This window comes from Mustela nigripes, chromosome 6, assembly GCF_022355385.1.
Source record: "Mustela nigripes isolate SB6536 chromosome 6, MUSNIG.SB6536, whole genome shotgun sequence".
NCBI classification, from domain to species: Eukaryota; Metazoa; Chordata; class Mammalia; order Carnivora; family Mustelidae; genus Mustela; species Mustela nigripes.
This window is the reverse complement of record NC_081562.1, coordinates 24,003,485-24,030,877: the sequence shown is the minus strand read 5'-3', so window position 1 is coordinate 24,030,877 and position 27,393 is coordinate 24,003,485. Positions and strand designations below refer to the sequence as shown.

At 35.9% G+C, this 27,393-nt stretch overlaps 1 protein-coding gene across 1 annotated transcript in view; it reads left to right on the top strand.

Annotated features, from left to right (window-relative positions):
* CFAP54 (cilia and flagella associated protein 54) overlaps positions 1 to 27,393 on the top strand; it is a 302,579-nt gene that overhangs the window by 118,666 nt on the left and 156,520 nt on the right. Inside the window, exons 27-32 of the mRNA XM_059402309.1 lie at positions 4,457 to 4,585; positions 6,486 to 6,600; positions 8,478 to 8,567; positions 9,086 to 9,212; positions 14,584 to 14,698; positions 15,268 to 15,368. Coding sequence (XP_059258292.1) covers positions 4,457 to 4,585; positions 6,486 to 6,600; positions 8,478 to 8,567; positions 9,086 to 9,212; positions 14,584 to 14,698; positions 15,268 to 15,368 — 677 coding nt within the window. The remainder of the gene's footprint in view (positions 1 to 4,456; positions 4,586 to 6,485; positions 6,601 to 8,477; positions 8,568 to 9,085; positions 9,213 to 14,583; positions 14,699 to 15,267; positions 15,369 to 27,393) is intronic.

Here is a 27,393-nt window from a genome sequence, read left to right as displayed (position 1 = left end):
CATTAGTCAGTTGTCAGAAGGTCGGTGGTAGCCTAACACCACCCATGTCATCCCCCTCACTTCATCTCATCATGTAGCTATTTTACCGTCTCAGTCATCACAGAGAAGTGTGAGCACAGTACAAGATATTTTGAGAGAGACCCTGTCGTATCATATATTGTTATAATTGTTCTATTTTATTATTATTGTTAGCCTCTGACTGCACCTAACTGATAAGTTACACTTGTGAGACAGAGTTGAGAACCTAAACCTGCTAAGTGGGGGAGGATAGAGGAGAGAGGGGGAAGAGCCAACAGCAATCCAGCTTTCTGGCCTCAGCAGTTGGGTGAATACAGTGCTATTTGTTGAACTCTGGATAAGGAGGAATTTATGGTAAAAAAAGGGAGAAAACATAATGAATTTTGAATCTGTTGAATTTGGGGGCTAGTGGGATATCCAAAGGGGTATATATTATATAATTGGACCCATAGGCTTGGAATTTAAGAGAGGACAAATATGTTAAAGACAAAACCATCGTTAATATATGGACTCAGCTGAATAGTAGAAATACATGATTATCACCTGGGGACTGTGTAGAGTGAGAAGGGAAGAGAATTGTTTAAGAATCTCAAGGGTGCACTTAATCTGGTGTGTAGGGGGGTAGTTCTGCTTCCACTAGTCAAGAGGAAGAATGGGAGAGCTGATTAGTCCAAAGCTATTTTCTCATTCCCAACCTTGACTTTGAGGATCCATCTGCTGCTATTATTAGTTCTGTCCTTCTCATGTAGCATAACCACAATCCCAAGTACCCTTTTCCATCTGATGTTATGATTACACACACACTGGTTATTGTTACGGTGGGCTAAAAGTACATCTTCAAAGTTTACGTTTTTTTCGAATATCTTCTCTGTTTGGCCTTTTTTCTCCCCAAACTTGTCCATCATGAAGTATTTCCAGGAGAGGTGTGTCTTTTGGAAGTAAGAGAAGGCCAGGTTACACTTTCTTTCCAGGGTCCTGGACAACAGTTCACTTTACATTTAAGTGACTGATAGCAGCTACTGCAGTATTTCTTCCAGAACAAAAAAACTCTGTTCAAGGTAGCTTGTTGCTTGCAGCTTGCCAAAAGCAACTTCTGCTAAAAATCAACAAGCCAACCATCCAACCAACAAACCAACCAACCAACCAAACAAACAAACAAAAACCCCAATTCTGCTTATCCAGGTACTCCACATTTGACCATTGAGGGGAAACAGGAGAGGGAAAGGATGTGGTTATAGAAGTGAGAACCCCAGGAAGGGAGGAGGCAATGAGATCCTAGTACATGTAGGAGGGATTAGTCTGGACAGGAGATTGATCTCTCTCCTCTAACAGGAGGGTAGGATGGTTGTAGTTACAGGTTAGTGTGTAGGTATGTGATAGTGTGTAGGTATGAGATAAGCTAGTTTCCCTACATTTCTTCTGTGAAAAGGAAGCAAGTTCATTTGCTGAGAGAGAGAGGGGGAGAGAGAGAGGAGGTGGGGAGTAAAACTGGGTTACAGAGATGGAGAGAATGGGAGGTTTCACAAAAAACCCTGTGGAAGATGGAAGAGACTCCTGACCTGGAACAAAAGACCAACCTTTGGGGCCCAGTGCATGTTGAAGTCCTTGAATTCACATGCCTCCTCTCTCAGCTTCTTGTGATTTTGTGCAGCTTGGGGCTGGCCCTTCCTTGCTTTATTTGCCATCCACAACTCCACTGCCTTCTCCCACCCCCTGACCCCCACAACTTGAAGGATCATATTGTGGTCCAAGTGATATTATTGTAGATATGACCCTGAATATTTCTGGACATTTGTAAAAATTAAAACATGTATTGATATCAGATTTTTGATGTTGGAGCTGGTTCTGACCCAAACTGTTATGCTAAGAATTGCCCTTTCATGGGGTGCCTGGGTGGCTCAGTGGGTTAAAGCCTCTGCCTTCGGCTCAGGTCATGGTTTCAGGGTCCTGGGATCAAGCCCTGCATCTGGCTTTCTGCTCAGCAGGGAGCCTGCTTCCTCCGCTCCCTCTGCCTGCCTCTCTGCCTACTTGTGATCTCTGTCAAATAAATAAATAAAATCTTAAAAAAAAAAAAAAGCATTGCCCTTTCAGAACTTTCCTCCAGCCTGATCAATAGCCCCAAAGCCCTGGCCTCACTTCGAGTCCCAAATTTTAGGTGTTCATTTTTTTATAAACACATTTTTATATGGCTTTTCTGTTATGCCATGGAAAGCCCAATTAGTCTAATGGCTCTGTTTCTTTTCTCTGTTCTGTTGAAAACATTGGTAATGTTTTCAGATGGCCCAATTTTTCTTCTTTAAGCAGAAGTATTTTTTCTAAAAGTTGCCAGATTTCCAAATAAAGTGCCACTTCTGAGACATGTAATCTTAAATGTTTCATTAATTTGTATTGTTTAAAACTTATTATGCTAAACATCTGGCATGGTCTTTTTGTTTCTGTTTACCATTTGGAGTGTTGAGTAGAATTGGTTCTCTATTTTTCTGTTGATTGGAGAAATTATCATTTATCATTTTCTACTGGCATATTAAAGCGAGGGAGAAAAAGATCACACTCTCTACTTCGCTCCAAGCCTTGGACCCAAGTATGTCAGAAAGCAAAGATGAAAGGAGAAGTATTTGCTCATTTCAGCTTTCTTTCTTTTTTTTTTTTTTTAAAGATTTTATTTATTTATTTGACAGAGAGAAATCACAAGTAGATGGAGAGGCAGGCAGAGAGAGAGAGGGAAGCAGGCTCCCTGCTGAGCAGAGAGCCCAATGCGGGACTCGATCCCAGGACCCTGAGATCATGACCTGAGCCGAAGGCAGCGGCTTAACCCACTGAGCCACCCAAGCGCCCTCATTTCAGCTTTCTAATTTTATAATGAGACTGGACTTGTTTTGCCTGGCATCCAAGGCCCTGTTTGGCCTAGTCCTATCTACTTTTTCAAACTTTATTTCACCGTTTCCTACATACATTCTCTTCCACAGTCAGCTTTAGTTTAACACTATTGCCTGGTTCCACAGAAATATTTACAGTTCTTAGCACTTTGGATCAGGTAGGTAGTATCAGATTTATGCAACTATTCATGTATATATCCTTTCCCTGCATGGGAATTAATAGTTGTTACTTATCTTAAATACTAAGTTATTCAGCTTAACACAACACACCTACATTTAACAAATTCCTACAAGCTTATTTATTCTCTTAGAGAATTGCCTTATGGGGTTCACCATGAATGTGCCCCCTTCATATGATGGTTCACTATAGCAGGGCATGTGCAAATTAGATTGCTGGCCAGAGAAACTTTTCCTATCCATGCTGGAGCCCAGGTTTTAATGACCAGGTAAAGCTTTATAAATAAGGTGGGCAAGTTATTCCGAGAAATGCCTCAGGCATACGAAGGCATGAAGTCCTGAAATCATGGGGAGTATCAGAATTTATATTTGGCTCAATATTTTCTAAGCATAAGTTATAAAGAAATGAGTGGTTTATGCTAGAGAGGTAGGTAAGGGCCTGCGAGAGAAGGCCAAAGAGTAGTAATTAATAACAAATTGTGCATGAGAGGGGCTCTTCTTTTTATGATTGCAGTGTCTGTTTCCCCTAGGGTTCACAGAGAATCTGCCCCAAACAGCTTATCTCTAGTCTAGTCCACTGCTAGAATATCTTTTAAATCATTTACTGATATAACTACCCCCTCCCAACCCAAGATATTATGATGTCAGTAATGTACCATTTCATGTAGAAAGCAGCTCCAGACAGGAGGTGGTAGTTTATGATCTTTTTAGAATGATTTAACATGGTTCTTTTAAGTGGAAATACTTTCTTTTTAAAATAATTTTTCATTTTTAAAAAATTAACATATAATGTATTATTAGCCTCAGGGGTACAGGTCTGTGAATCACCAGGTTTACACACTTCACAGCACTCACCATAGCACATACCTTCCCCAATGTCCATAACCCCAACCACCCTCTCTCTACCCCCGACCCCCCGCAACCCTCAGTTTGTTTTGTGAGATTAAGAGTCTCTTATGGTTTGTCTCCCTCCCAATCCCATCTTGTTTCATTTATTCTTTTCCTACCCTCTATACCCCATACGCTGCCTCTAAACTTCCTCATATCAGGGAGATCATATGATAATTGTCTTTAAGTGGAAATATTTTCTTAATTGTTAATTTCCTACACCAAAACATGTAGGGCTATATGTCCCAGAAATATGGGGAATTCATAATTGATCAGATAATCTTATTATTTGTCCTTTTTTAAAGCAGTGGGATCATAACAGTTTTAATTGTTGGGAAATAAGATCTGGAAGTAAACTTCCAGTTTCCTTAACAAAATCAGGGGAATTCTTAGACTCAAAACATTAATGGGCTTGTGAATTTATGAAAGATGGTTGATGGCACTTGAAAATAAACAAATGTTTCCAACAGAGATAATTAATAAATATTTTTAATTAGATCCTGCGTTCATGGAAAGAATATGACCTGGCAGTAATGATTATAAATTATGGAAAAAAGATGTTGGATATCACATCAGCATGCAAATCTCTATTTGGTGTGCCTGAACAAGATGAAATACAAGAGGAGGTAATTGATTTTTGTTTCTCATCTTAAAAAATATACTTATTTGAGTCTCATTTTTAAAAAATATTTTATTTATTTATTTGATCAACAGAGATCACAAGTAGGCAGAGAGACAGACAGAGAGAGAGAGCCCGATTTGGGGGCAGAGCAGAGAGCCCGATTTGGGGCTCGATCCCAGGACCCTGGGATCACGACCTGAGCTGAAGGCAGAGGCTTCAACACACTGAGCCACCCAGGCACCCCTTATTTGAGTCTCTTAAGGGTCATGTGGTTTTAGCAAATGTGTTAGAACATTGATCAGTTTTAAATTAGTCATATTTATATAAACAAAAAGTAATATGTGGTGAAGACCTTCCTTATTTAAAGGAATTCCTGCTAGAATACTGAAGAGTCCCCTCTCACCAGTACTGATCAGTAGTCGGGCATTGATAGAAAGCTTCTGACACCCAGCAGAACCTAGAACTAAAAGCCCTCTAAAGTCTCCCTCAGATTGAGGATTTTATTATGCTGGGTGGGTTATCAAATATAGTAAATACATGTCAGAGCTTTTTACTTTGTTCACAGTAGATTTTTCTTAAACTCACTGTGACACCTAAATTGTCTTCTTTATGAGACTGCTAATGTCTGAGACTGCTTTTTAATTATCTGCCTCCCAAGCATGGGTCTTATGGAAGGGTCTCTTATAGAGACCATGTGGTTATATGCTTTTGTGGATCAAATTGTGAAGTGTTGCTTAGTTTATTGGGTTTCTGAGGAGCACTAGGAATCATTTGAAGCCCCTTCACTGGTTTAGGGGTGGAGACTATCACTTCTGGACTCTGTTTCCATTGGAATAGCCCCATTTCTGTCTCTTTTATATGCTGAATTAGATGTAAGTGTTTGCTTGCCACAAAAAAGCTTCAAAAATCACCACTGTTTTCCTGGATGCTTTTTTTTTTTTTTTTTTTTTAGGCCATAATTCTTTTTTTGGGATGGGGGTTATTTTGTCTAGAGAGAGTTTTGATTAAGCTGGATGCAGTTTGAGGGCTTTTTCCACCGAGTGCTGTTCGCTCTCAGAGTCCATCAGCTGGGCTGCTTATGCCACCCAGGTCTTGAGTCACAACCCTGTCCCTTCACATCACTGTAGGGCAGGACTCCTTGCTCCTTTCCGTGGAGCCTCAAGCCCAGCAGGTCATGCTACTTCTTTCTAAGGCTGTAGGGACTGAGAAGCTAGTACCAAATTTAGAGGAGTCAGAAGTCCTTATAGCCACTCAAGGTCCCTTGAAGCCTATAGGGGCTTGGGAGGGGTTTTGATTTGTTTTGGTTTGGTTTTGGTTTTTTGTTTTTTTTGGAGAACAGGAGATATTAATACCTTCAGTTCTCAGGCTCAGACTGTTGAAAACATGGTGGGGAGTCTGAGCACAAACCTGCCAATGCTTAATCCACTAATTGCCGATCTTGTTATGTTTCACTGAAAGGCAAAGCAGCAAAGGCAATTAGCTTAGTTGTAAAGAAGCTCCTCAGGGAAAAAGAAAGGAAAAAGGAAAAAGGAATACATTTCTGAGGGCAGGCTGGAATTTTCTTTTGAGGATTTTTTAGAGTTTGACCCTCATCTGCTTTCAAAAGAGTGTGTGTATTGGATGAAAGGGGTGGTGCTAGTTGGGGAGGGGGTAGTTACTGGAAGGGAGAAGGGAAGAGAAGAAATATTTTGGCCAACCTATATAAAACACTGAGTGTTACGTTTGTCATTTAGTTAGAATGAAATGACTGTGACTATTATTGATTTATATCACTTGGCCATGTAGATCATAGTTTTGTCTACCAAGCATGAAAGTATGAAATAATAATTTAAAGATTATTACTTGAAAGTGACAATTGTTGAAACATGTTGAGGTACATTCTGACACTTAACCAATGTTTTTAGGGTTCTTCTAAGAAGTCTTCCAAGCCTAAGAAGCCACAGCAGATATTATTACCTGAAAAAATAAATGAACAGCTGGCCTTGTTGGAGACACACCTACTCAAACTGACAAAGCAATGTAATTTTTTTTCCCTTTCTAGATACTTCTGTTTAGTGTTATGTTTTTTAAAATCAGAAAATATTTTGTTAAAAGGATTAAGATGAGATTAGCATTTGGTAAATCCTTTAAGGTACTTTTACATTATGCCAGTAATCCTAGCAATACTCTGTTAATAACGGATTGTTAACCACTCCCTCCTCCCCCACATGGTTCATGAAGATTAAGTGATTTATTTAGGATTACATAGCTGGCTTGTTTTAGAGCCTAAATCTTCTGACTCTAAAGCAGGGTTTTTCCCCCTCAGCATTATTGCCAATTTGGGCCAGCTAATTCTTTGCTGTGCAGTACCACAGGACGCTGAGCAGTACCTGTATCTGTACATACCTGGCACACCATCCCGCCAGCTGTGACAATCACCTGGGAGGCAAATGTTGCCAGATATATCGGAGAGGAGGACACAAAATTGAGAATCACTACTTTAGGCAAGAATGTAACCGAGAAATAAAAGGATAGCGTGGAAGTTGTTAATGTGTGAGTGATCTGAATCATGGTCTACCCAAGTGAAAGAGTAGTTTAATTTTAGGTCTTTGTGCCAAATAGTACATTCATAATGGACCAATGTTAACACAATGATTGGAATTTTGGAGTTTGCAGTTTGGAAATCTGCTTAGTTTCTGGTGATGATAAATATTATCACACTTTTTAAAAGCAGGTACTTCAAATATTTTAGAAGAGCAAGAGAGCACCTTTTTACTCTAAATTTTTCTCAAGTCGGAGGTTCCACTTTGGGGCCCTCGGCCTCTTTGGAGCTGACTCCACTCATAGAATTTAGTGTCCCTCCTTCACCTCTCTTATTGTGTACCTCAGTTATATTTGGGTCCAGAATTCCCAAACCTGGATATTTTTCTCTCTCTCTCAGTATGTTCCAAGTCTGTTTCAAGTTAAATTTATGGGTTGAACCCAAGGCTCTATTATTCAAAACCAGTAAACCTGATTTTTATTTTTAAGATTTTATTTACTCACAAGGGAAAGAGAGAATGCATACACACAGAAGTAGAAAGGGAGACAGAGGGAGAAGCAGGCTCCCCACTGAGCAGGGAGCCTGACGCGGGGCTCAATCCCAAGACCCCAAGATTGTGACCTGAGCTGAAGGCGGATGCTTAGCTGAGCCATCCACGTGCCCCAAAATGTAAAGTGTTTTAGAAATGTGAATTATTTTCATATTATCCATACAAACTAAGTAGTACAGTATAATGTTACTAGCTAAATAATAGATTTAATAACAAGACAGTAATAAAAATAATAGTCTTATACTGTGCTTTCTGTGTGCCAGGAACATGTTAAATGTTTTATACGTATACATCCAGCTCTTATATAAGAACCATATGGGGGAAGTACTATTATCCTCATTTTAAAGTAAAGAAACTGAGGCAGAGAGATTTTGAGTAACTTCCCTAGGTCTTATAACTAAAAAGTATCAGTGTTAGAATTTGAACCCAGACAACCTGGCTCCAGTAGCTGTACTTTTCATTATCTATACTTTACTGTCTTTTAAAGGTAATTTTGAAAACATGAAGTTAATATAATTGGTATATTTTGAAGTCTGGGATTTACTGATATACGACAGCTATTGAATATGAGAGACTCATTCCTTGGACACTATTCACCTATTTGGTGGTGGACTCCTTGGTTTTTTGGGGGGAAAATATGAAAATAATTGAGATCACTGGAGTTTTTAAACTCCAAAATATAATGATATAGCTGACATTTTGAAGGCACATAATTTAAAATGAATATTTGAGCATTTTCCTATTTTTTATTCCTTCCAAAGAATTTTCATTTTTGGTCATTCGTGCTAAATGGAACGTACAACTTACTAATTTTTTAAACCTTAGATGTTACAACTGAACTCTCAGGAGCAGAGGACCCTATATTTCTTTATCCTGTTGTTTTAAACTGGTCAGTCAAAGGTGCTGTGAAAGAAGGTAGGTAACCTAAATGTATATATGTTGTTCATTCAATTTTCTACTGAAGATAATTTATTCTGTGGGTTCTGTGGTTGTCTGAAAGCTTTTACCTTTCTAATCTCTTGCCTAGAAGTTAAGTAGGTTCTTACCCATTCAGAATAATGTAGAATATTGACTATAAGTAATATGATTTAAAGTCTAGAAAGATAGAACCTTACTTATTTTGGTAGTAAATGATATTATTAAGCTTGTGAAAACTAGGGAATTGAAAAATGTGAGTGATCTTTAAGTTCAGCTGTGAAGAAATAGCAATGTTACTGTTTAACTCAAAGTTAAAAAAGTTAGGGTAACTAGTAATTCTGATAATTATCATCAATTTATTCCCCTAACTTGTCATATAGTAGAGGCAACTTTAATGAACTATTTCTCAACACTGAGATATTTGGAAAAATAAATGAAATATAGACTATAAAGGATTATTTGATCTTAGACAAGAGTTCTTGCCACATTTACTGTTACACTTCTTTTTTTCACAGTTATGAAATTTAAGCAGAGACCTAGATTCCTAGAATTCTTTACACAAGTTATGCTAAAATGTATGAATGATGAAAAATTTCATCTTATGGTGGAGATAACAAATCCTGTTTATGACTTCTTGAAAAGGTATTTGTAATATTTATTTTATTACTATTTATAACTTTAAAAGATAGGTAACATTGTCACTTTAAGATATATAAGATGGATGAAAAAGAAGATGGGGTATACACCTGGTGGGGGCGGGTAAAGAGCCACCAAAGAGAGAGTGAGGATTTGTGTCTGTGTATGTAAATAAATAAGAAACAAACAAACAAACAAAAAACAAACATTTTCTTCCAAGGACTGGGCTTTTGCTTCACCATTGGGCATAGACCTCTCTCTCATTTTAGTAAAAAAGAAACATCAATAACAAGAGGTCTATGTAAACAATGGCAGCAAAAGAGAAACATTCTCAAAAAAACAGATAGAAAAAATTCTTCCTAAAACAGGCCCCTCATTTATTATAACTAAAGCTTGGAATATATGTACTTCATATTCTCAAATGATAAAGGAGGAAGTTGCTTTTATTAAATGAAACAGGTTATAGTATTCCCAGAATTAATCAGAAAGTGCTATTAAATTAAAAAGATTGTAGCTGAGGTTAGAAGTTTGGAAGCTGTGAATCACATTCTTAATTCCAAAGAGAAACAGAAAATACTTTTGGTTTGCTGTGTAATTTAGAGGGCTGACTGTGGAGGTCCAACCTAAGAATAATAGATACTTTGAAAGAGAAAAGCAGAGTGAGTGGCTTAGCAGTATTGACCAGTGGTATAACAAAGGACTCAAGGTTAGAGATTGAGCAGTATGACTGAGTTCAAAACAAAGGTAATGATTTCAGTTTGCAAGGCTGAGCCGATGTTTTAAGATGCTCTGCTCCAAGTCCAGGGAATATAGAGGAGGAACAGATGGAGCACCTTGATTTCTACATTGATAGGAATATCTATTTTCTTTTTATGTTTGTATGCTTAACATATTGTTGCACAAAGAAAATACTCTGCAACAGGCAAATGTGCAGCTGTATTCTCTTCCAATTTTATGGTTTCACAATTTATATTTAATGTTTTAATCCATATGGAATTTATTTTGGTATGGGGATTTAGGTTAAACTTTAGGTTCCCCAGTTTACCAGTTGTCCTGGTAACATTTAAAGAATGATCTCTTTATTACTTATTTTCAGTTCTGCCTTTTCATATTCAAAGTGGGTGATTCTACCAATAATGCTTATAAATCACAATGAAGATATTTCATGAATTTTCATGTTTTACATAACAAAAAAATCAATGTATATGGAAATAAGTCCTGAAATAACTGATTTCACAAAATATAATAGGATCGAGAGAGTTATAATAGGATCGAGAGAGTTTAACATGCTGCTTTAAAAAGAACAAAAGGACACAGAAAATATATATATTTAACAAGACTAATTTCATATATATACACAAATAATTGAGACTAAACATCCTTTAATGCACTCATTAAATTTTTAAAAAAGTAATATTTAAGTTGCAAAATAGGGCTCAGTAGAAAACCTAGACTAAAATTTGTAAAGACCACATTCTCTTACAGTATAATAAAACTGAAATTTCATAACAAAATACATTACTGTCGTATATATAATTATTGGATCAAAAAAGAAATCTAACCAAAAGTGTAGAGACTTTTGAAAGTAATGATGATGAGAAAAGTTAGTATCAAATGTGCTCAAAACAGCAATTAGAAATTCTTAGCTTTAGAAGCCTCTATTACTAAGTAAGAAAAATAAAATGAATTTTTATTGAGCTCAAGCAATTAGAAAAATAAAATAGATATAAGAAAGCAGAAAACAGAAAATGAAAATACAAATTGAAATTAAACAATTAGAAGTTGGTTTTAAAGTCATATAATTGAAGGCACACTTGGTGTAAAGTTTTTCCAATGAGATAAACACAACACCAGGTGAAGTGGGTGTAAGGCAAGGTTTGTTAAAGGTTCTCTCCGGTGAAGTTTCAGGGCCTAGGTGAAGGGGAGCCAAGAAAGTTGCACCGGGAGGAGGTGGGCACCCTCAGGCGAGGTTCCGCAACTCTGGAAAGCCAGAGTGGGGAAGTCGCGCCCAGGGCAGGGAGGAGGGGGCTTTTAAGGGGTCTTGGGGGGGGGGGGGGGGGGGGGGGGCTCAGGGGTCTTTTGGCAAGTTTCCCTTATTTGGATATCTCGCCTGCTCGTCGGGGTCCCATTGGTTCACAGGAGCCCGGGGCAGGGGTCTCAGATTCCTGTTTGGGTCTTTGTTCTCCTGTCCGAGTTCAGGTCTGATGGCGGGAACTTTTGCCATCTTGGGTCTTTGTTCACCTGTCCGAGTTCAGGTCTGGTGGCGGGAACTTTCGCCATCTTAAGTAGCCCTTTCCGCCAGCCCAACAATTGGGAGGCTCAATTGGTTATTAAGCACTGGACCCTTGACTTCAGCTCAGGTCATGGTCTCAGCTCTAAGATTGAACTCTCATATGGTTCCATGTCTGTTTGAAAATATTTCTCTCTTCCTTTCCTTCTGCACCCCCACCTCCCTCTCTTAAGAAAAAAAAAAATTTAATTGATAGCTGCTAGAGCTAGATCTTTGAAGATATTAATAAATTAGGTGAATTTCCAGCCACCATAATAAGAAAAAGTGAAATACAAGTAATCCAAAGAAGTAATAATTCTAAATTTGGAAGGGTTTAAACAAACATTAGATAATAGCATTTACAATTTAATATGAATGAATTTGAAATTTCTCATGGAAAGTGATGATCATCTGGAAAAATTTAAATTATAAAAATTGACTGAAGTATTAAAAAGAATTTGAGTGACTCAGATTTTTTTGTTAGGCTAGTTCTTTCATAATTTAAAGGAACAAATAAGTTTTACTTTATATAAAGCTACTTCAACATGTGGGTATAAAATTTCGTAGTAAATTTATCACAGGAGTCTCTGATAACAGGTTTATAAAAAGAATTTAAAAAATAGAAAATTATGAATCAGTCTTAGCAGTATATAAAAACAAAAATTCATAAAATAGCTTATAAATTCAGTGTTGAAAATATAGATCTTATTATTAATATAAATATAGTAGAAAATCTGTAAATGCAATTATTACTGGCAGTCAAAGGAGCCTATGAGAGATGCTAAAAAGTCATTTGGTGAAATTCAACAACCATTCTTGGCAAATTAGGATTAGAAGAATAGTTTCTCTTAAAATAAGCTTTATAAGAAGGAAACTTATTATTCCCTCTATCACCTAATATTGTTCTGAAAATTCTTGCCTATGCATTAAAATAAGAAATAGAAATTAGGATTAGAATTCATGTGATTATCGCATAATAGGGTCTCAAAAATGTTTATCAAATGAATTCCACAGTGAAATACTCTGAAAGGGAGAAAAAATTATTGGTATTTGCAAATAATTATTTTTTAAACTTAAGGTAATTAACTGAAAACTATCAGAAATAATAATAGAACTCCATAGGATTCTAGCTAGCTACAAAACCAATAGCTTTCCGGTATCAACTAGAAAGTATAACGGAAAGAAGATCCCATTTCTATGAAGCATGGGATTAAATTTATCAGGATTTGTGAGGGGACTTAGGCTAATAAAAGAAGATCAAACATTTTTACTAAGAGATATTTTTTAAAATGACTTGGATAATGGGGATATAGTGCATTTCTTGATGGGCAGATGAACTACTGTAATTTCTATTATCTTCAAATTAATTTGTTGATTTAATGTAATTCCAATCATGTTAGCTTTATGGAATTGTGTAGAATAATAAAAAAAATTCAAAAAATGAAAAATCAGAAGAGATTTGTATTACCAGATAACGTATAACAGAGTTCTGTTTGTGAAATAATAAGTAGACAGCTATTGAGATCCAAGTTTCATGTTAGAAACAGGTAGTAATATAAGTAATCAATACAAAGAATAAGCCATGAAATCAAAGATCAATAGCATTGACTACATAGAAATTTTAAAATACCATTTTTAATAACATGCCATAAACAAAATAAAAAGCTAGGAGGAAGCATTCTGTGAAGAGGTTGAGAAGTGGAGGAGTTTAATTGTTTAAGGCGTGAAAGTTCTTCAGAGCATGGAAGTGAATGTTGAGAAGAGAGCAGGATGGTAAGTGTTTATTTGTGACCTCCTCTCCTTTGCATCTCTTTCTGCAATAACAGCAACCAGCTCAAGCTTTCTGGGGGTTGGGAGATTCAGGAGGTAGGGAAGAGACCAACCTGCTTAGGAAATGGCAGGCAACCAGTTATCAAAGTGCAAGTTGCGTAAGGTGGATCCCCATCTCCCCGTGGTTGTTGGTCTAAGCTTCTTAGTTCAGGCAGACTAAACATTTGCCGAAATGAATGCTAATTAGCTGGGGGACACTTGGAATTGCTGCAGCTGCTCTGGAGTCCTAACCAACCACAGGATCCAGGATGATCATCATCAAAATTGAAGACTAAGATAGATTTGGAACCCCATGTAACTAGCTATCCCAACTCACCCAGTCATTTCATTAGCCTTCTATTGATGTGACCCTACATTTTATTCCCTTTAAAGTTTTGGATCTCAGTTATCATGTGATAGGTGTTTGTTTTTTTTTTTTTTTAAGATTTTATTTATTTACTTGAGAATGAGAATGCGTGTGGAGGAAAGAATGGGAAGGAGAGAGAGGGACAATTTGACTCTGTGCTGACTTGGTGCTCAATCCCAGGACCCTGAGATCATGACCTGAGCCCAAACTGAGAGTTGGTTGTTTAACTGACTTGTCCAGGCTCCTAGCCACTTAACCAGCTGAACCACCCGGGCACCCCAATTATAGCAGGATTTTGCTGAAATTGGCAAATACTTACTCAAAGAAATATAATTTTTAGAAAATATATAAGTTGCAGGGAAAGTAAGTATGAGTAGAAGGAGGGATAATAAGAGATTTAACAGTATTTGAAGAATTATCATAGGGGTCCATGGCAGATTGAAAAAATGAGACTAAGAACTTCAATAAATGATTAGGGGAAGAGAAAAGTTTTTATAGTCAGATAAAATGCTTAGGACCTGTTGGTATCCAGAAAGCAATAGTGGCTAGGAGCCTGGACATTATGGAACCAAAGAGACTAAAATCTGTTGCAAGCAAGATAGCTTGTCCAAGGTCACTCTTACATAATTATCTTTTCTGTTTTGAAGGGATATGTTCATGTTGTTTTATTTTCAATCCAGTTCTGTTTTTCCTATGTCACACATCAGCTCTCATCACATCTTGTGGTATGATTTACATTTTGTTCTTTCAAGAGGCCAGCTATTCCTTGATGTTCAGGAATATCACAATCTAATTTATGCATGAGACACAAACAATTTTAGATATCCTTCTTTTATAATTTCAGTGACAACATTCATTAAAGATTTATTGTTTTGGTATAGTTTTGCAAATTCTTACAGATCCTTTTAACTGACTTTGTATTTTTATATCAGGAGGAATGAGTCCCTACTTGGAATAAGAAAAATGAAATATAAGGATAATGTTCTATGTAAAAAGACAACCAAATCTTTTAAGAAGTTTAAAGCTGCAGTAATGGAAATTGGAAGAGTAAGTTTCTTATGAGTTTTGAATTTTAAGTTAATGAAATAAGAGATTCACATATCTAAAGATGATTAGCTACAGTATAATTTATTATAATATGAAATTAGGAAATATCAACGAATAATTTTATTATTATATAGAACATTATAATTCTTTTTCTTTCCTTTTTTTTTGAGAGAAAGAGAAAAAGAGAGCGCTGGCATGTGTGTGTAAGTGGGAGGGAGGAGGAGCAGAGGGAGAGAGAGAATCTTACTTAAGCAGGCTACACTTGGAGCCTGACATGGGGGCTTGATCTTAACAACTTTGAGATCATAATCTGAACCCAAGTCAAGAGTTGGACACTTAACTGACTAGGCCACCCAGGTGTCCCAGTACATTATAATTCTTAAGTTATCACATGGTTATTTTTATAATCATATTTTTTTGTTTCTTTTGATAGTAATTTTAATTGAGCGGTATAAAGAAATCACTGTATTTCAATGTCAAGAGATAAGCATTAGAGTATGAGTAAATTATAGTATTGTGTTTAGAGTTTAGCTTTAATTTGTAACATTTTTGTCATCTCTCATATTAAGACTGCAGAACTGTTGCCAAGGAGAAGAAGTAAAAGAAATGAAACTCTAAGAGAATTTTTTTCCAAAAATCCATCTGTTTCTGAAATGGTGGAACATGAAAGGTATTAACTGATTAATTAATTCAGTAAATGTTACTGTGTCATTGGCATTATTTTCAGAATGAGGGATATAATGGTGGACTAAATAGATAAGATCACTGCCCTTGGGGAACTTACATACTAATGACAGGAGCACAATAAATAAGTAAACAGACAAATAAACAAGACAGTTTAAAATTTTGGTACATTTTGTAAACTAAGTGAACAGGATGATATGTTATAGATTAACTGGCCTTGGTGGAAGTGATGGCAGGAGTAGTTTTGATAGGGTGGTTAAAAGACCAGTTCATAAATTACTTTGCATTATTTGTGGTCCTTAAGTTCTTGTCCAAAAGAACTGAAACCATAAAACTTACCATGGTAAATGTTCAGCTTCTATTTTTATGAGTATGAACTTATAATCCTTAAATATTCTTATATATATCTTATCTTTATTATATACATAGAATGTCTTTATCTGTTTAATGATTTCAATTTTAAGAGCAACATGTACATATTAATAGAGCCACTCTCACTTTGCATTTGCCTACTATCTGTTTATTCATTTTCTTTATTTAAATTATAATTTTTTATGTTATAAATGCTTATATTAAGAAAACAAGTTCAAATATACAATATTATACCACAAAGAATTAGAAAAAGAAGAAACTTGGCTGAAATTTAGTAGAGGAAGAAAATAACAAAGAAAAATGAGAAATAAATAAAATAGAGACCAGAATAAGCAATAACATAATATTGAAAGTAATGACCAGTTTTTCCAAAAAAGACCCAAAAACAAAAAACAAAAAACCTCGAAATTGACAATGCTCTAATTACATCAACTTAGGAAAAAGAGAGAAGCCTCAGTCTCAAAAAGCAAAATAAGGGGGGGCACCTGGGTGGCTCAGAGGGTTAAGCCTCTCTGCCTTTGGCTCAGGTCATGATCTTAGGGTCCTGGGATCGAGCCCTGCATCAGGCTCTCTGCTCAGCGCTGAGCCTGCTTCCCCCTCTCTTTCTTACTGCCTCTCTGCCTACTTGTGATCTCTATCTCTGTGTCAAATAAATAAAAAAAATCTAAAAAAGAACAAAACAAAACCAAAAAACAAAGCAAAATAAGAAATGGAAGAGAAAAAAATAGAACAGATAACCACAAAAATACATAGTATGGTAACAGATTACTAGAAACAATTATATATTAACAAATCAGATAATTTAGGAAAAAACCCAGATAATCCTAAAAACAAACAAGTTATCAAGATTTAATCATGAATCTTGAAGTAGAACATCTTCTTAGACCAATAACAAGAATTAAAGTTGAATTAGGAATAAAAATCTCCCAGCACAGAAAAGCTCTAGATCACCTTGTTTCATTGGTGAATCTACCAAGCATTTAAGAAAAATAATTAATGACAAACTTTATCAAAATTTTACAAATAATGGAATAGAGGGAACACATTCAGAATCATTGCATGAGGCCAGTACTACCCGAAATACCAAAGCAGGATAAAAATAATACAAGAACAGAAAGTCTAATTTTCTGAGATAAGTATTGCTACTCTGACTTTCTTTTGGCATTCAATTGCATGATAAATGTTTCTTCACCCCCTCACTTTCAATCTGCATATGTCTTTAGATCTCAGATGAGTCTTTTATGGCTAGCATATAGATGTGTCTTGTTCAGTCCATGTACATGCAAAGTAATTATTGATAGATCTAGAGTTATTGCCATTTTATTACTTTTTTGTCATTTCTGGAGGCTTTCTCTGATCCTAGCTTGTTTTTGCCACTTTTGGACTCTCCTTTTCACTCAAAAGAGTTCCCTTTAATATTTCTTGCAGGTCATGAACTCTTTTAGTTTTCATTTGTCTGGGAAACGATTTCTCCTTCTAATCTGAATGGTAGCCTTGCTGGATAGAGTATTCTTGGGAGCAGATTTTTCTCATTCAGCAGTTTGCATATATCATGTCACTCCCTTCTAGCTTGCCAAATTTCTTTTGAGAAATTTCCAGGTAGCCTTATGGGTTTTCCTGTGTAAGTTCACGACTTCTTTTATCTTGCTGCTTTTAAGGTTTTTTTTTCTTTATTACTATACTCTGCAAATTCAATTACAATATGTCTTGGTGTCGGCCTGCTTTTGTTGATTTTGTTGGGGGTTCTCTGTGCCTCCTGGACCTGGAGGTCTGTTTCCTTCCTCAGATTAGGGAAGTTTTCTGCTGTTATTTCTTGAACTAAATCTGCTGCCAGCCTTTTCTTGAACTAAATCTGCTGCCAGCCTTTCTTTCTCTTCTTCTGAGACTTCTATGATATGAATGTTATTACATGTGATGGAGTCACTGAGTTCCCTAAATTTATTCTTGTGTTGCATAATTCATCTTTCTCTCTTTTGTTCAGCTTCATTGTATTTCATTATTTTGTCTTCTAGGTCACTAATTCATTCCTCTTCCCCCCCCCCCCCCAGCCTACTGTTCATTGCATCAAAACTTTTTTTTTAAAATAGGATTTTTTAAAAAGATTTTATTTATTTATTTGACAGAGAGAGAGAGATCACAAGTAGGTAGAGAGGCAGTCAGAGGGTGGGGGAAGCAGGTTCCTTGCTGAGCAGAGAGCCTGATGCGGGGCTTGATCCCAGCATCCTGGGATCATGACCTGAGCTGAAGGCAGAGGCTTAATCTACTGAGCCACCCAGGCCCCCTCATCAAACCTGTTTCTAATCTCATTTATTGTATTCTTCATCTCTCATTGACTGAGAGTGTAGTCATGTAGATGTGAACATATTATGTAGATATGAACATTTTTCAAATTACTAGTTATAGCTAAGTTGCTCTTAAATTTCTGTTAGTCTTGTGTCAAGTTTCCATTTTCAACATCTTTACCAACACTTGATAGTGATATCAAATTTTTGAATTTTTATGGACTATGGAGTTGTGAAATTTTATGTCATTATTATTTTAATTTTTATTTATTTGATTACTAATGAGGTTAGGCATCTTTTCATGTTTTTATTAGATCCTAGTGTTTTTCTGTTCTCAGCGCTGCTTGTTTAAAACCTTTGTACATTTTAAAACTTGTTTTCTCATGTATTTTTAGAAGTTTGAATACTATTGCTTTTCCCAGTTTGTGACTCATCTATTCATATTTTAAAGATTTTCTTTCTTAATCAAAAGTTATAATTGTTAGTGAAACAAAATGTTTTACCATTTCTCTTTGTTGTATTTGAACAAGATAGTAAAGGTATTTTTGTGAATTTAAATTTTAGATTTTCACATTTAGGAGTTTATTTTTCTTTTTAAGATTTTATTTATTTATTTGAGAGAGAGAAAGAGAGTGCACAAGCAGTGGGGAGGGATGGAGGAGAGAGACTGAGCAGAGCCTGATGTGGGGCTCAATCCTAGACCCCGAGATCATTAGTTGAGCTGAAGAGCTGAAGGCAGTTGCTTAACTGACTGAGACACCCACGTGCCCAGATTTAGGAGTTTCATCTAACTGTATTTTATTTCTTTGAATTGTGAGAAGAAGAGTCCCCCTCCCCATCTCTTGTAGTTTTGTTATAGGTACCCCGCTGGCTAGCCCCATTTACCAAGTAGTCATTATTAGGCATTTATCAAGTTGTTTATTCTCCACTGTCATTTTGTCATTTAGCAAATTTTCATATGTATAGTTTTGAGATCTCTTTTCTGTTTAATCTTTTTGTGGTTCAGAATCATACCATCACACTTACTCTGGCATTAAATTGATTCTTGTTATCTGATAGAATAAGTCTCTTCACCATGTTCACATAAATCTTGGATATTCTTCTACAGAGTATTTTGGAATACTTCCACAGAGTATTTCATCAGGTAACACAAAAAACTCATGATTTTGACAGAGATATAATTGACTGTATAATTGGTTTTAGAAGCCCTCCCCCAAGTATTGATTCTTTCTATTAGTATACAGACCATATACTTATGTCTTTCAATAAATTTTTATGATACTTTATATGATGTAGTTATACTTTTAAAGATGTTATATATCTTTCATTAGCTGCATCAAATAAGTGCTTTTTGGTATTAATGTAATGGTGTTTTAAAATTACATTTTTGAATGCTTCTATTCTTTTGTATAAGAACTTAATTGTTTTGTAAACAATTCAATCTTCTATAGGCTTGATAATTTATTCATAGATACAAGTTTTCTGTGTGGATGGTCATATTGTAAAGAGATATTGAAAGTTTTGCTTATATACAGATAGCAAATAAACACATAAAAAGATGTTCAGTATCATTAGCCATTAGAGAAACCCAAATTAAAGCCACAAGGTATCACTAAAACTTACTTTAATGGATAAAATAAAAAATAGTGGTAAGGCTAAAACTGGGTCATGCATACAGTGCTGGTGGGAATGTGAAAAGATGCAGCCACTCTGGAAAAGACTGTGGGATTTCTTATAAAATTAAACATATGCTTACCATACAACCTCAGGCCTCATCAAAATTTAAAACTTTTGCTCTGTCAAAGAACCTATGAAAACATAAGCTACATACTGGGAAGTATTTGCAAACCACATCTCCAAGAAAGACCTTATATCTGGAATAAATAAAGATCTCTCAAAATTCAAAAGAATAATAAAAACAAACTGTCCAATTAGAAAATGAGCAAAAGACACTTAAAATTGTAAAAAAAATGATAAAAAAACATGAACAGATATTTCACTAGGAGTCTGCACAGTTGTAGGATGCTTACCTCATTTAATTTTAGGATTATCTTGATGGACATGGGCAAGCTGGTTCTAAATTTCGGAGGAAAAATGTCTTGAATAGCCAACAACTAGAAAATGCCTATTTTTTAGAGGATTTTTTAAAAAAGCATTTATTTTTTAAAGCACATAGAACATTTATAGTATTGACTATAAGGCAAATCTCAAAAAATTTCAAACATTGGATTCATACAAACCACATTTTACTGTAATCGATTACAGTAGAGACCAATTTTTGAAAAGATAGAACCATAAAGATCCTATACATTTGAAAGTCTTAAATAGACATTTAGAAATAATTCATGGGGAAAAGTAGAAATTATGTGATAATTTAGAAATACAAAAAACTTGTTGGAAATTTGGTTGGAATTTTTCTGAATCAGAAAACATTGAAGTCTAAAATGTTTCTTATCACTATTTTAACTATAACTTACAATTCTTAGTATATAGCAGTGTTTTTATTCTCATTTAGTTCTACGTAATTTAAAATTATCCTTATAATTTCTATTTTCTGTGAGTAGGTATTGCACATCTTTGCTTTAATTCCTAGGTATTTTTTAAGTTACTAGAACTATCTCTTTAGAATTTAGTTTGTAATTGTTTATTGCTGGTATGTAGAAATAGAGCTATTTTTTGTATATTGACTTTGTCTTCCATGGGCTTAATAAATTTGCTGATTAATTCTAATACCTTAACTCTAGGTTATTTTGGATTTTATAAATATACAATCATATTATTTATGATAGACAGCTGTTTTACTTCTTAATTTTCAATCCTTGTATTTCCCCTTCTGTACTTCCTTTTTCTTATTTTTGTTCTTGCTAAGCCTGCTATTTCAGTGCTGAAAGAAATGATGTTAGTGGATATCTTTGTCTGATTCCCATTTCAGAGAAAAAGCTTTCAGGCTTTCAACATTTTATCATTAAGAATTATATTTGTGGTAGTTTTTTTTTTTTTGTAGATATCCTTTATCAAATCAACATTATTATTTGAGTCTCAAATTTTTCCAGATTTGGCCATTAGGAGCCCTTTCAGCCTAGCTCCTTAGTCTTTTTGATATGTCACCATCTTTTTTTTTGAGCTTCTTCCTATTACCTCAAGATGTTCATCTTGTACCTTCCCTGTCCTGGCCCTGGAAACAGTTGATTCCTTTTAGTGGAAGTAGTATTTGGAATCTAAGGTCTGGAGACTACTGAGATTTCTTTGCTTCTAGGTCCTTTCAATAGGCAATACTAGGAAATATCTATGTCCATCTAAATAGATCTATGTATCTATTTAAAATTGTAAGGTACAATATATCCATTTGTATTGGATGTATGTACATCCATTTGTAATGGATGTACAGATACATCCATTTTCAGTTCCATACCACAAGATACTTTCTAATGTTTTCTCTTTCCCTAATTGTAATTTTTTTTTATAATTGTAAGAATCCTGTTTCCATTAAGGTCAATATATTAACTTACTTGTTTAAGCTAGAATATACAGATGATAATGTCTGGATTCCTTAATATTTTCCTAATTCATGTTTCTATCTTCTTCTTCTTATGGTTCCGTATCACTGAGCATTTATTTATGTTGACTGTCCCTCCTGAGTTTCCTCTCTGGCTGCTGGGTCTGCTCACATCTGTGGCTCATAGAGACAGAGCTACTCATGGAGTACCCTGCACAGTAGGAACTACTCAGGTAAAAGAAGCAGCATTCTCTACCCTTTGGGCTGGCTCTTGCTCCCTTCCAGACCCCCTGGAGTCTGTTACTATCTTGACAAGATACATAGAAGAAGGCTCTCCTCTGTCACTGCTCTCCCTGGACTCTCACCTTCAGTGAGGAAAGATGTGGCTAGTGCTGTCAAACTCTCCTGGACCTTTTGGGGATACTTGACTTTCCATCCACCTTCCTTTCCTTTTCGTGTGTGTGTGTGTGTGTGTGTGTGTGTGTGTGTGTGTGTTGTGTCAGATTTAGACATATTATCTATTAAATGAGCAAGATACTCTCACTTACCAATTGAGATTCTTTTTCCTTTCTCCAATATAAATCAGACACAATGGTGCTGACCAATGAGACAGTAGCAATGTCCACATTAAAAAAAAAGGAGAGAGGTACTTCGAAGAAATATATCATGCCATGTAAACAACTACACAACTATAAAAATAGTTGGATGACTTTGATGGAAATAATTTCGATAGAAATAATTTTAAACAAATTGAATTTATGCTACACTTAAGATATGAACTACTAGCTAAATTTTAAAATACTAGTTTTTTTCAGAGCATATTGAATATGGATTTTTTTTAATTGTATTATTAGCTCCAGGTGTACAGGTCTGTGAATTGCCAGGTTTAGACACTTCACGGCGCTCACCATAGCAAATACCCTCCCTAATGTCCATAACCCCACCACCCTCTGCCTACCACCCTCCCTGCGGCAACCCTCAGTTTGTTTTGTGAGATTAAGAATCTCTTATGGTTTGTCTCCTTCCTGATCCCATCTTGTTTCATTTATTCTTTTCCTACCCCCCAAACCCCACACGCTGCCTCTCAACTCCCTCATATCAGGGAGATCATATGATAGTTGTCTTTCTCCGATTGACTTATTTCACTAAGCACAATACCCACTAGTTCCATCCATGTTGTCGCAAATGGCAAGATTTCATTTCTTTTGATGACTGCATAGTATTCCATTGTATATATAGACCACATCTTCTTTATCAATTCATCTCTTGATAATTAATCTTCTTTCCATAGTTTGGCTTTTGTGGACATTGCTGCTATAAACATTCAGGTGCATGTGCCCCTTAGGATCACTATGTTTGCATCTTTAGGGTAAATACCAGTAGTGCAGTTGCTAGGTCATAGGGTAGCTCTGTTTTCAACTTTTTGAGGAACCTCCATGCTGTTTTCCAGAGTGGTTGCACCAGCTTCCATTCCCACCAACAGTGTAGGAGGGTTCCCCTTTCTCCACATTCTTTCAGCATCTGTCATTTCCTGACTTATTAATTTTAGCCATTCCGACTGGTGTAGGGTGGTATCTCACTGTGGTTTTGATTTGTATTTCCCTGATGGTGAGTGATGTGGAGCATTCATGTGTCTGTTGGCCAACTGGATGTCTTCTTTGCAGAAATGTCTGTCCATGTCTTTTGCCCATTTCTGGATTGGTTTATTTGTTCTTTCGTTGTTGAGTTTGGTAAGTTCTTTATAGATTTTAGATACTAGCCCTTTATCTGATATTTCATTTGCAAATATCTTCTCCCATTCTGTCAGTTGTCTTTTGGTTTTGTTGACTGTTTCCTTTGCTGTGCAAAAGCTTTTGATCTTGATGAAGTCCTAGTAGTTCAGTTTTGGCCTTGCTTCCTTGCTGTGGGTGATGTTTCTAGGAAGAAGTTGCTGTGGCTGAGGTTGAAGAGGTTGCTATCTGTGTTCTCCTCAAGGATTTTGATGGATTCCTGTCTCATACTGAGGTCTTTCATCAATTTTGAGTCTATTTTTGTGTGTGGTGTAAGGAAATGGTCCAGTTTCATTCTTCTGCATGTTGCTGTCCAATGTTTCCAACACCATTTGTTCAAGGACTGTCTTGTTTCCACTGAACATTCTTTCCTGCTTTGCCGAAGATTAGTTGACAAAGAGTTGAGGGTCCAATTCTGGGTTCTATTCTGTTCCATTGATCTATGTGTCTGTTTTTGTGCCAGTACCATACTGTCTTGATGATGACAGCTTTGTAATAGATCTTGAAGTCTGGAATTGTGATGCTACCACTTTGGCTTTCTTTTTCAATATTCCTCTGGCTATTCAAGGTCTTTTCTGGTTCCATATAAATTTTAGGATTATTTGTTCCATTTCTTTGAAAAAAATGAATGGGATTTTGATAGGGATTGCATTAAATGTGTAGACTGCTGTATGTAGCATAGACATTTTTACAATATTTATTCTTCCAATCCATGAGCATGGAACATTTTTCCATTTCTTTGTGCCTTCCTCAATTTCTTTCATGAGTACTTTATAGTATTCTGAGTATAGATTCTTTGCCTTTTTGGTTAGGTTTATGCCTAGGTATCTTATGGATTGGGGTGCAGTTGTAAACGTGATTGACTCCTTAATTTCTCTTTCTTCTGTCTTGTTGCTGGTGTAAAGAAATGCAACTGATTTCTGTGTTTTGATTCTATATCCTGACACTTTACTGAATTCCTGTACAAGTTCTAGAAGATTTGGGGTGGATTCTTTTGGGTTTTCCACACATAATATCATATCATCTGCAAAGAGTGATAGTTTGACTTCTTCTTTGCTGATTTGGATGCCTTTAATTTCTTTTTGTTGTCTGATAGCTGAGGCTAGGACTTCTAGCACTATGTTGAATAGCAGTGGTGATAATGGACATCCTTGCCATGTTCCTGACCTTAGGGGAAAAGCTCTCAGTTTTTCTCCATTGAGAATGATATCTGCGGTGGATTTTTCATAGATGGCTTTGATGATATTGAGGTATGTATCCTCTACCCCTATACTTTGCAAAGTTTTGATCATGAAAGGATGCTTTACTTTGTCAAATGTTTTTTCAGCATCTATTGAGAGAGAGTATCATATGGTTCTTGTTCTTTCTTTTATTAATGTATTGTATCACATTGATTGATTTGCAGATGTTGAACCAACCTTGCAGCCCTGGAGTAAATCCCACTTGGTCATGGTGAATAATCCTTTTAATGTACTGTTGGATCCTATTGGCTAGTATTTTGGTGAAAATATTTGCATCTGTGTTCATCAAGGATATTGGTCTGTAATGCTCCTTTTTGATGGAGTCTTTGTCTGGTTTTGGGATTACGGTAATGCTGGCCTCATAAAATGAGTTTGGAAGTTCTCCTTCCATTTCTATTTTTTAGAACAGTTTCAGAAAAATAGGTATTAATTCTTCTTTAAATGTTTGGTAGAATTCCTCTGGGAAGCCATTTGTCCCTGGGCTCTTGTTTGTTGGGAGATATTTTGATGACTGCTTCAATATCCTTACTGGTTATGGTTCTGTTAAGTTCTCTATTTCTTCCTGGTTCCATTTTGGTAGTTTATATGTCTCTAGGAATGCAACCATTGTTCCCAGATTGTCAAATTTGCTGGTGTATAGTTGCTCATAATATGTTCTTAAGATGATTTTATTTCGTTGGTGTTGGTTGTGATCTCTCTTCTTTCATTCATGATTTTATTAATTTGGGTCCTTTCTCTTTTCTTTTTTATAAGTCTGGCCAGGGGTTTATCAATCTTATTAATTCTTTTAAAGAACCACCTCCTAGTTTCGTTTATTTCTTCTACTGTTCTTTTGGTTTCTGTTTCACTGATTTCTGCTCTGATCTTTATTATTTTTTCTCCTCCTGGGTTTAGGCTTTCTTTGCTGTTCTTTCTCTAGCTCCTTTAGGTGTAGGTTTAGGTTGTGTCTTTGAGACCTTTCTAGTTTCTTAAGAAAGGCTTGTACCGCTGTATATTTTCCTCTCAGGACTGCCTTTGCTGTGTCCCACAGATTTTGAACAGTTGTGTTTCCATTATCATTTGTCTCCATGAATTTTTTCAATTCATCTTTAATTTGCTGGTTGACCCATTCATTCTTTAGTAGGATGCTCTTTAGCCTCCATGTATTTGAGTTCTTTCCACCTTTCCTCTTGTGTGAGTTCTAGTTTCAGAGCATTGTGGTCTGAAAATATGCAGGGAGTGATCCCAATCTTTGCGTACTGGTTGAGACCTGATTTGTGACCCAGGATGTGATCTATCCTAGAGAATGTTCCATGTGCAGTAGGGAAGAATGTGTATTCTGTTGCTTTGGGATGGAATGTTCTGAATATATCTGTGATGTCCATCTGGTCCAGAGTGTCATTTAAGGCCTTTATTTCCTTGTTGATCTTTTGCTTGGATGATCTGTCCATTTCAGTGAGGGGGTTCTTAAAGTCCCCTACTATTATTGTATTATTGTTGATATATTGCTTTGATTTTGTTATTAATTGTTTTACATAGTTGGCTGCTCCCATGTTAGGGGCATAGATAATTAAAATTGTTAGGTCTTCTTGTTGGACAGACCCTTTGAGTATGATATAGTGTCCTGCCTCATCTCTTATTATAGTCTTTGGCTTAAAATCTAATTGATCTATATAAGGATTGCCACCCCAGCTTTCTTTTGATGTCCATTAGCATGGTAAATAGTTTTCCACCCCCTCACTTTAAATCTGGAGATGTCTTTGGCTCTAAAATGAGTTTCTTGTAGAGACCATATTGATGGGTTTTGTTTTTTTTATCCATTCTGATACCCTCTGTCTTTTGATTGGGCATTTAGCCCATTTACATTCAGGGTAACTATTGAAAGATATGAATTTAGTGCCATTGTATTGCCTGTAAGGTGTCTAGTACTGTATATTGTCTCTGTTCCTTTCTGATCTACTACTTTTAGGCTCTCTCTTTGCTTAGAGGACCCCTTTCAATATTTCCTGTAGAGCCTGTTTGGTATTTACAAATTCTTTTAGTGTTTGTTTGTCCTGGAAGCTTTTTATCTCTCCTTCTGTGTTGAATAATAGCCTAGCTGGATATAGTATTCTTAGCTGCATGTTTTTCTTGTCTAATGCTCTGAATATATCATGCCAGTTCTTTCTTGTCTGCCAGGTCTCTGTGGGTAAGTCTGTTGCCAATCTACTATTTTTACCCTTTTATGTTACAGACTTCTTGTCCCGGGCTGATTTTAGGATTTTCTCTTTGTCATTAAGACTTGTAAATTTTACTGTTAGATGACAGGGTGTGGACCTATTCTTATTGATTTTGATGTGGATTCTTTGTGCCTCCTGGATTTTGATGCTTGTTCCCTTTGCCGTATTAGGGAAATTCTCTACAATAATTCCCCAAAATATATCTTCTGCTTCCCTTTTTCTTTCTGTTTCTTCTGGAATCCCAATTATTCTAATGTTGTTTTGTCTTATGGTATCACTTATCTCTTGAATTCTCCCCTCATGGTCCACTAGTTGTTTGTTTCTTTTTTGCTTAGCTTCTTTATTTTCTGTCATTAGGTCTTCTATATCACTAATTCTCTCTTCTGCCTCATTTATCCTAGCAGTAAGAGCCTCCATTTTCTATTGTACCTCATTAATAGCTTTTTTGATTTCAACTTGGTTAAATTTTAGTTCTTTTATTTCTCCAGAAAGTGTTTCTCTAATATCTTCCAAGCCTTTTTCGAGTTCAGCTAGCACCTTCAGAATCGTTATTCTGAATTCTAGATCTGGCTCATTACCAATGTCCATATTGATTAGGTCCCTGGCCTGCGGTACTGCCTCTTGTTCCTTTTTTTTTTTTTTTTTTTTTTTTG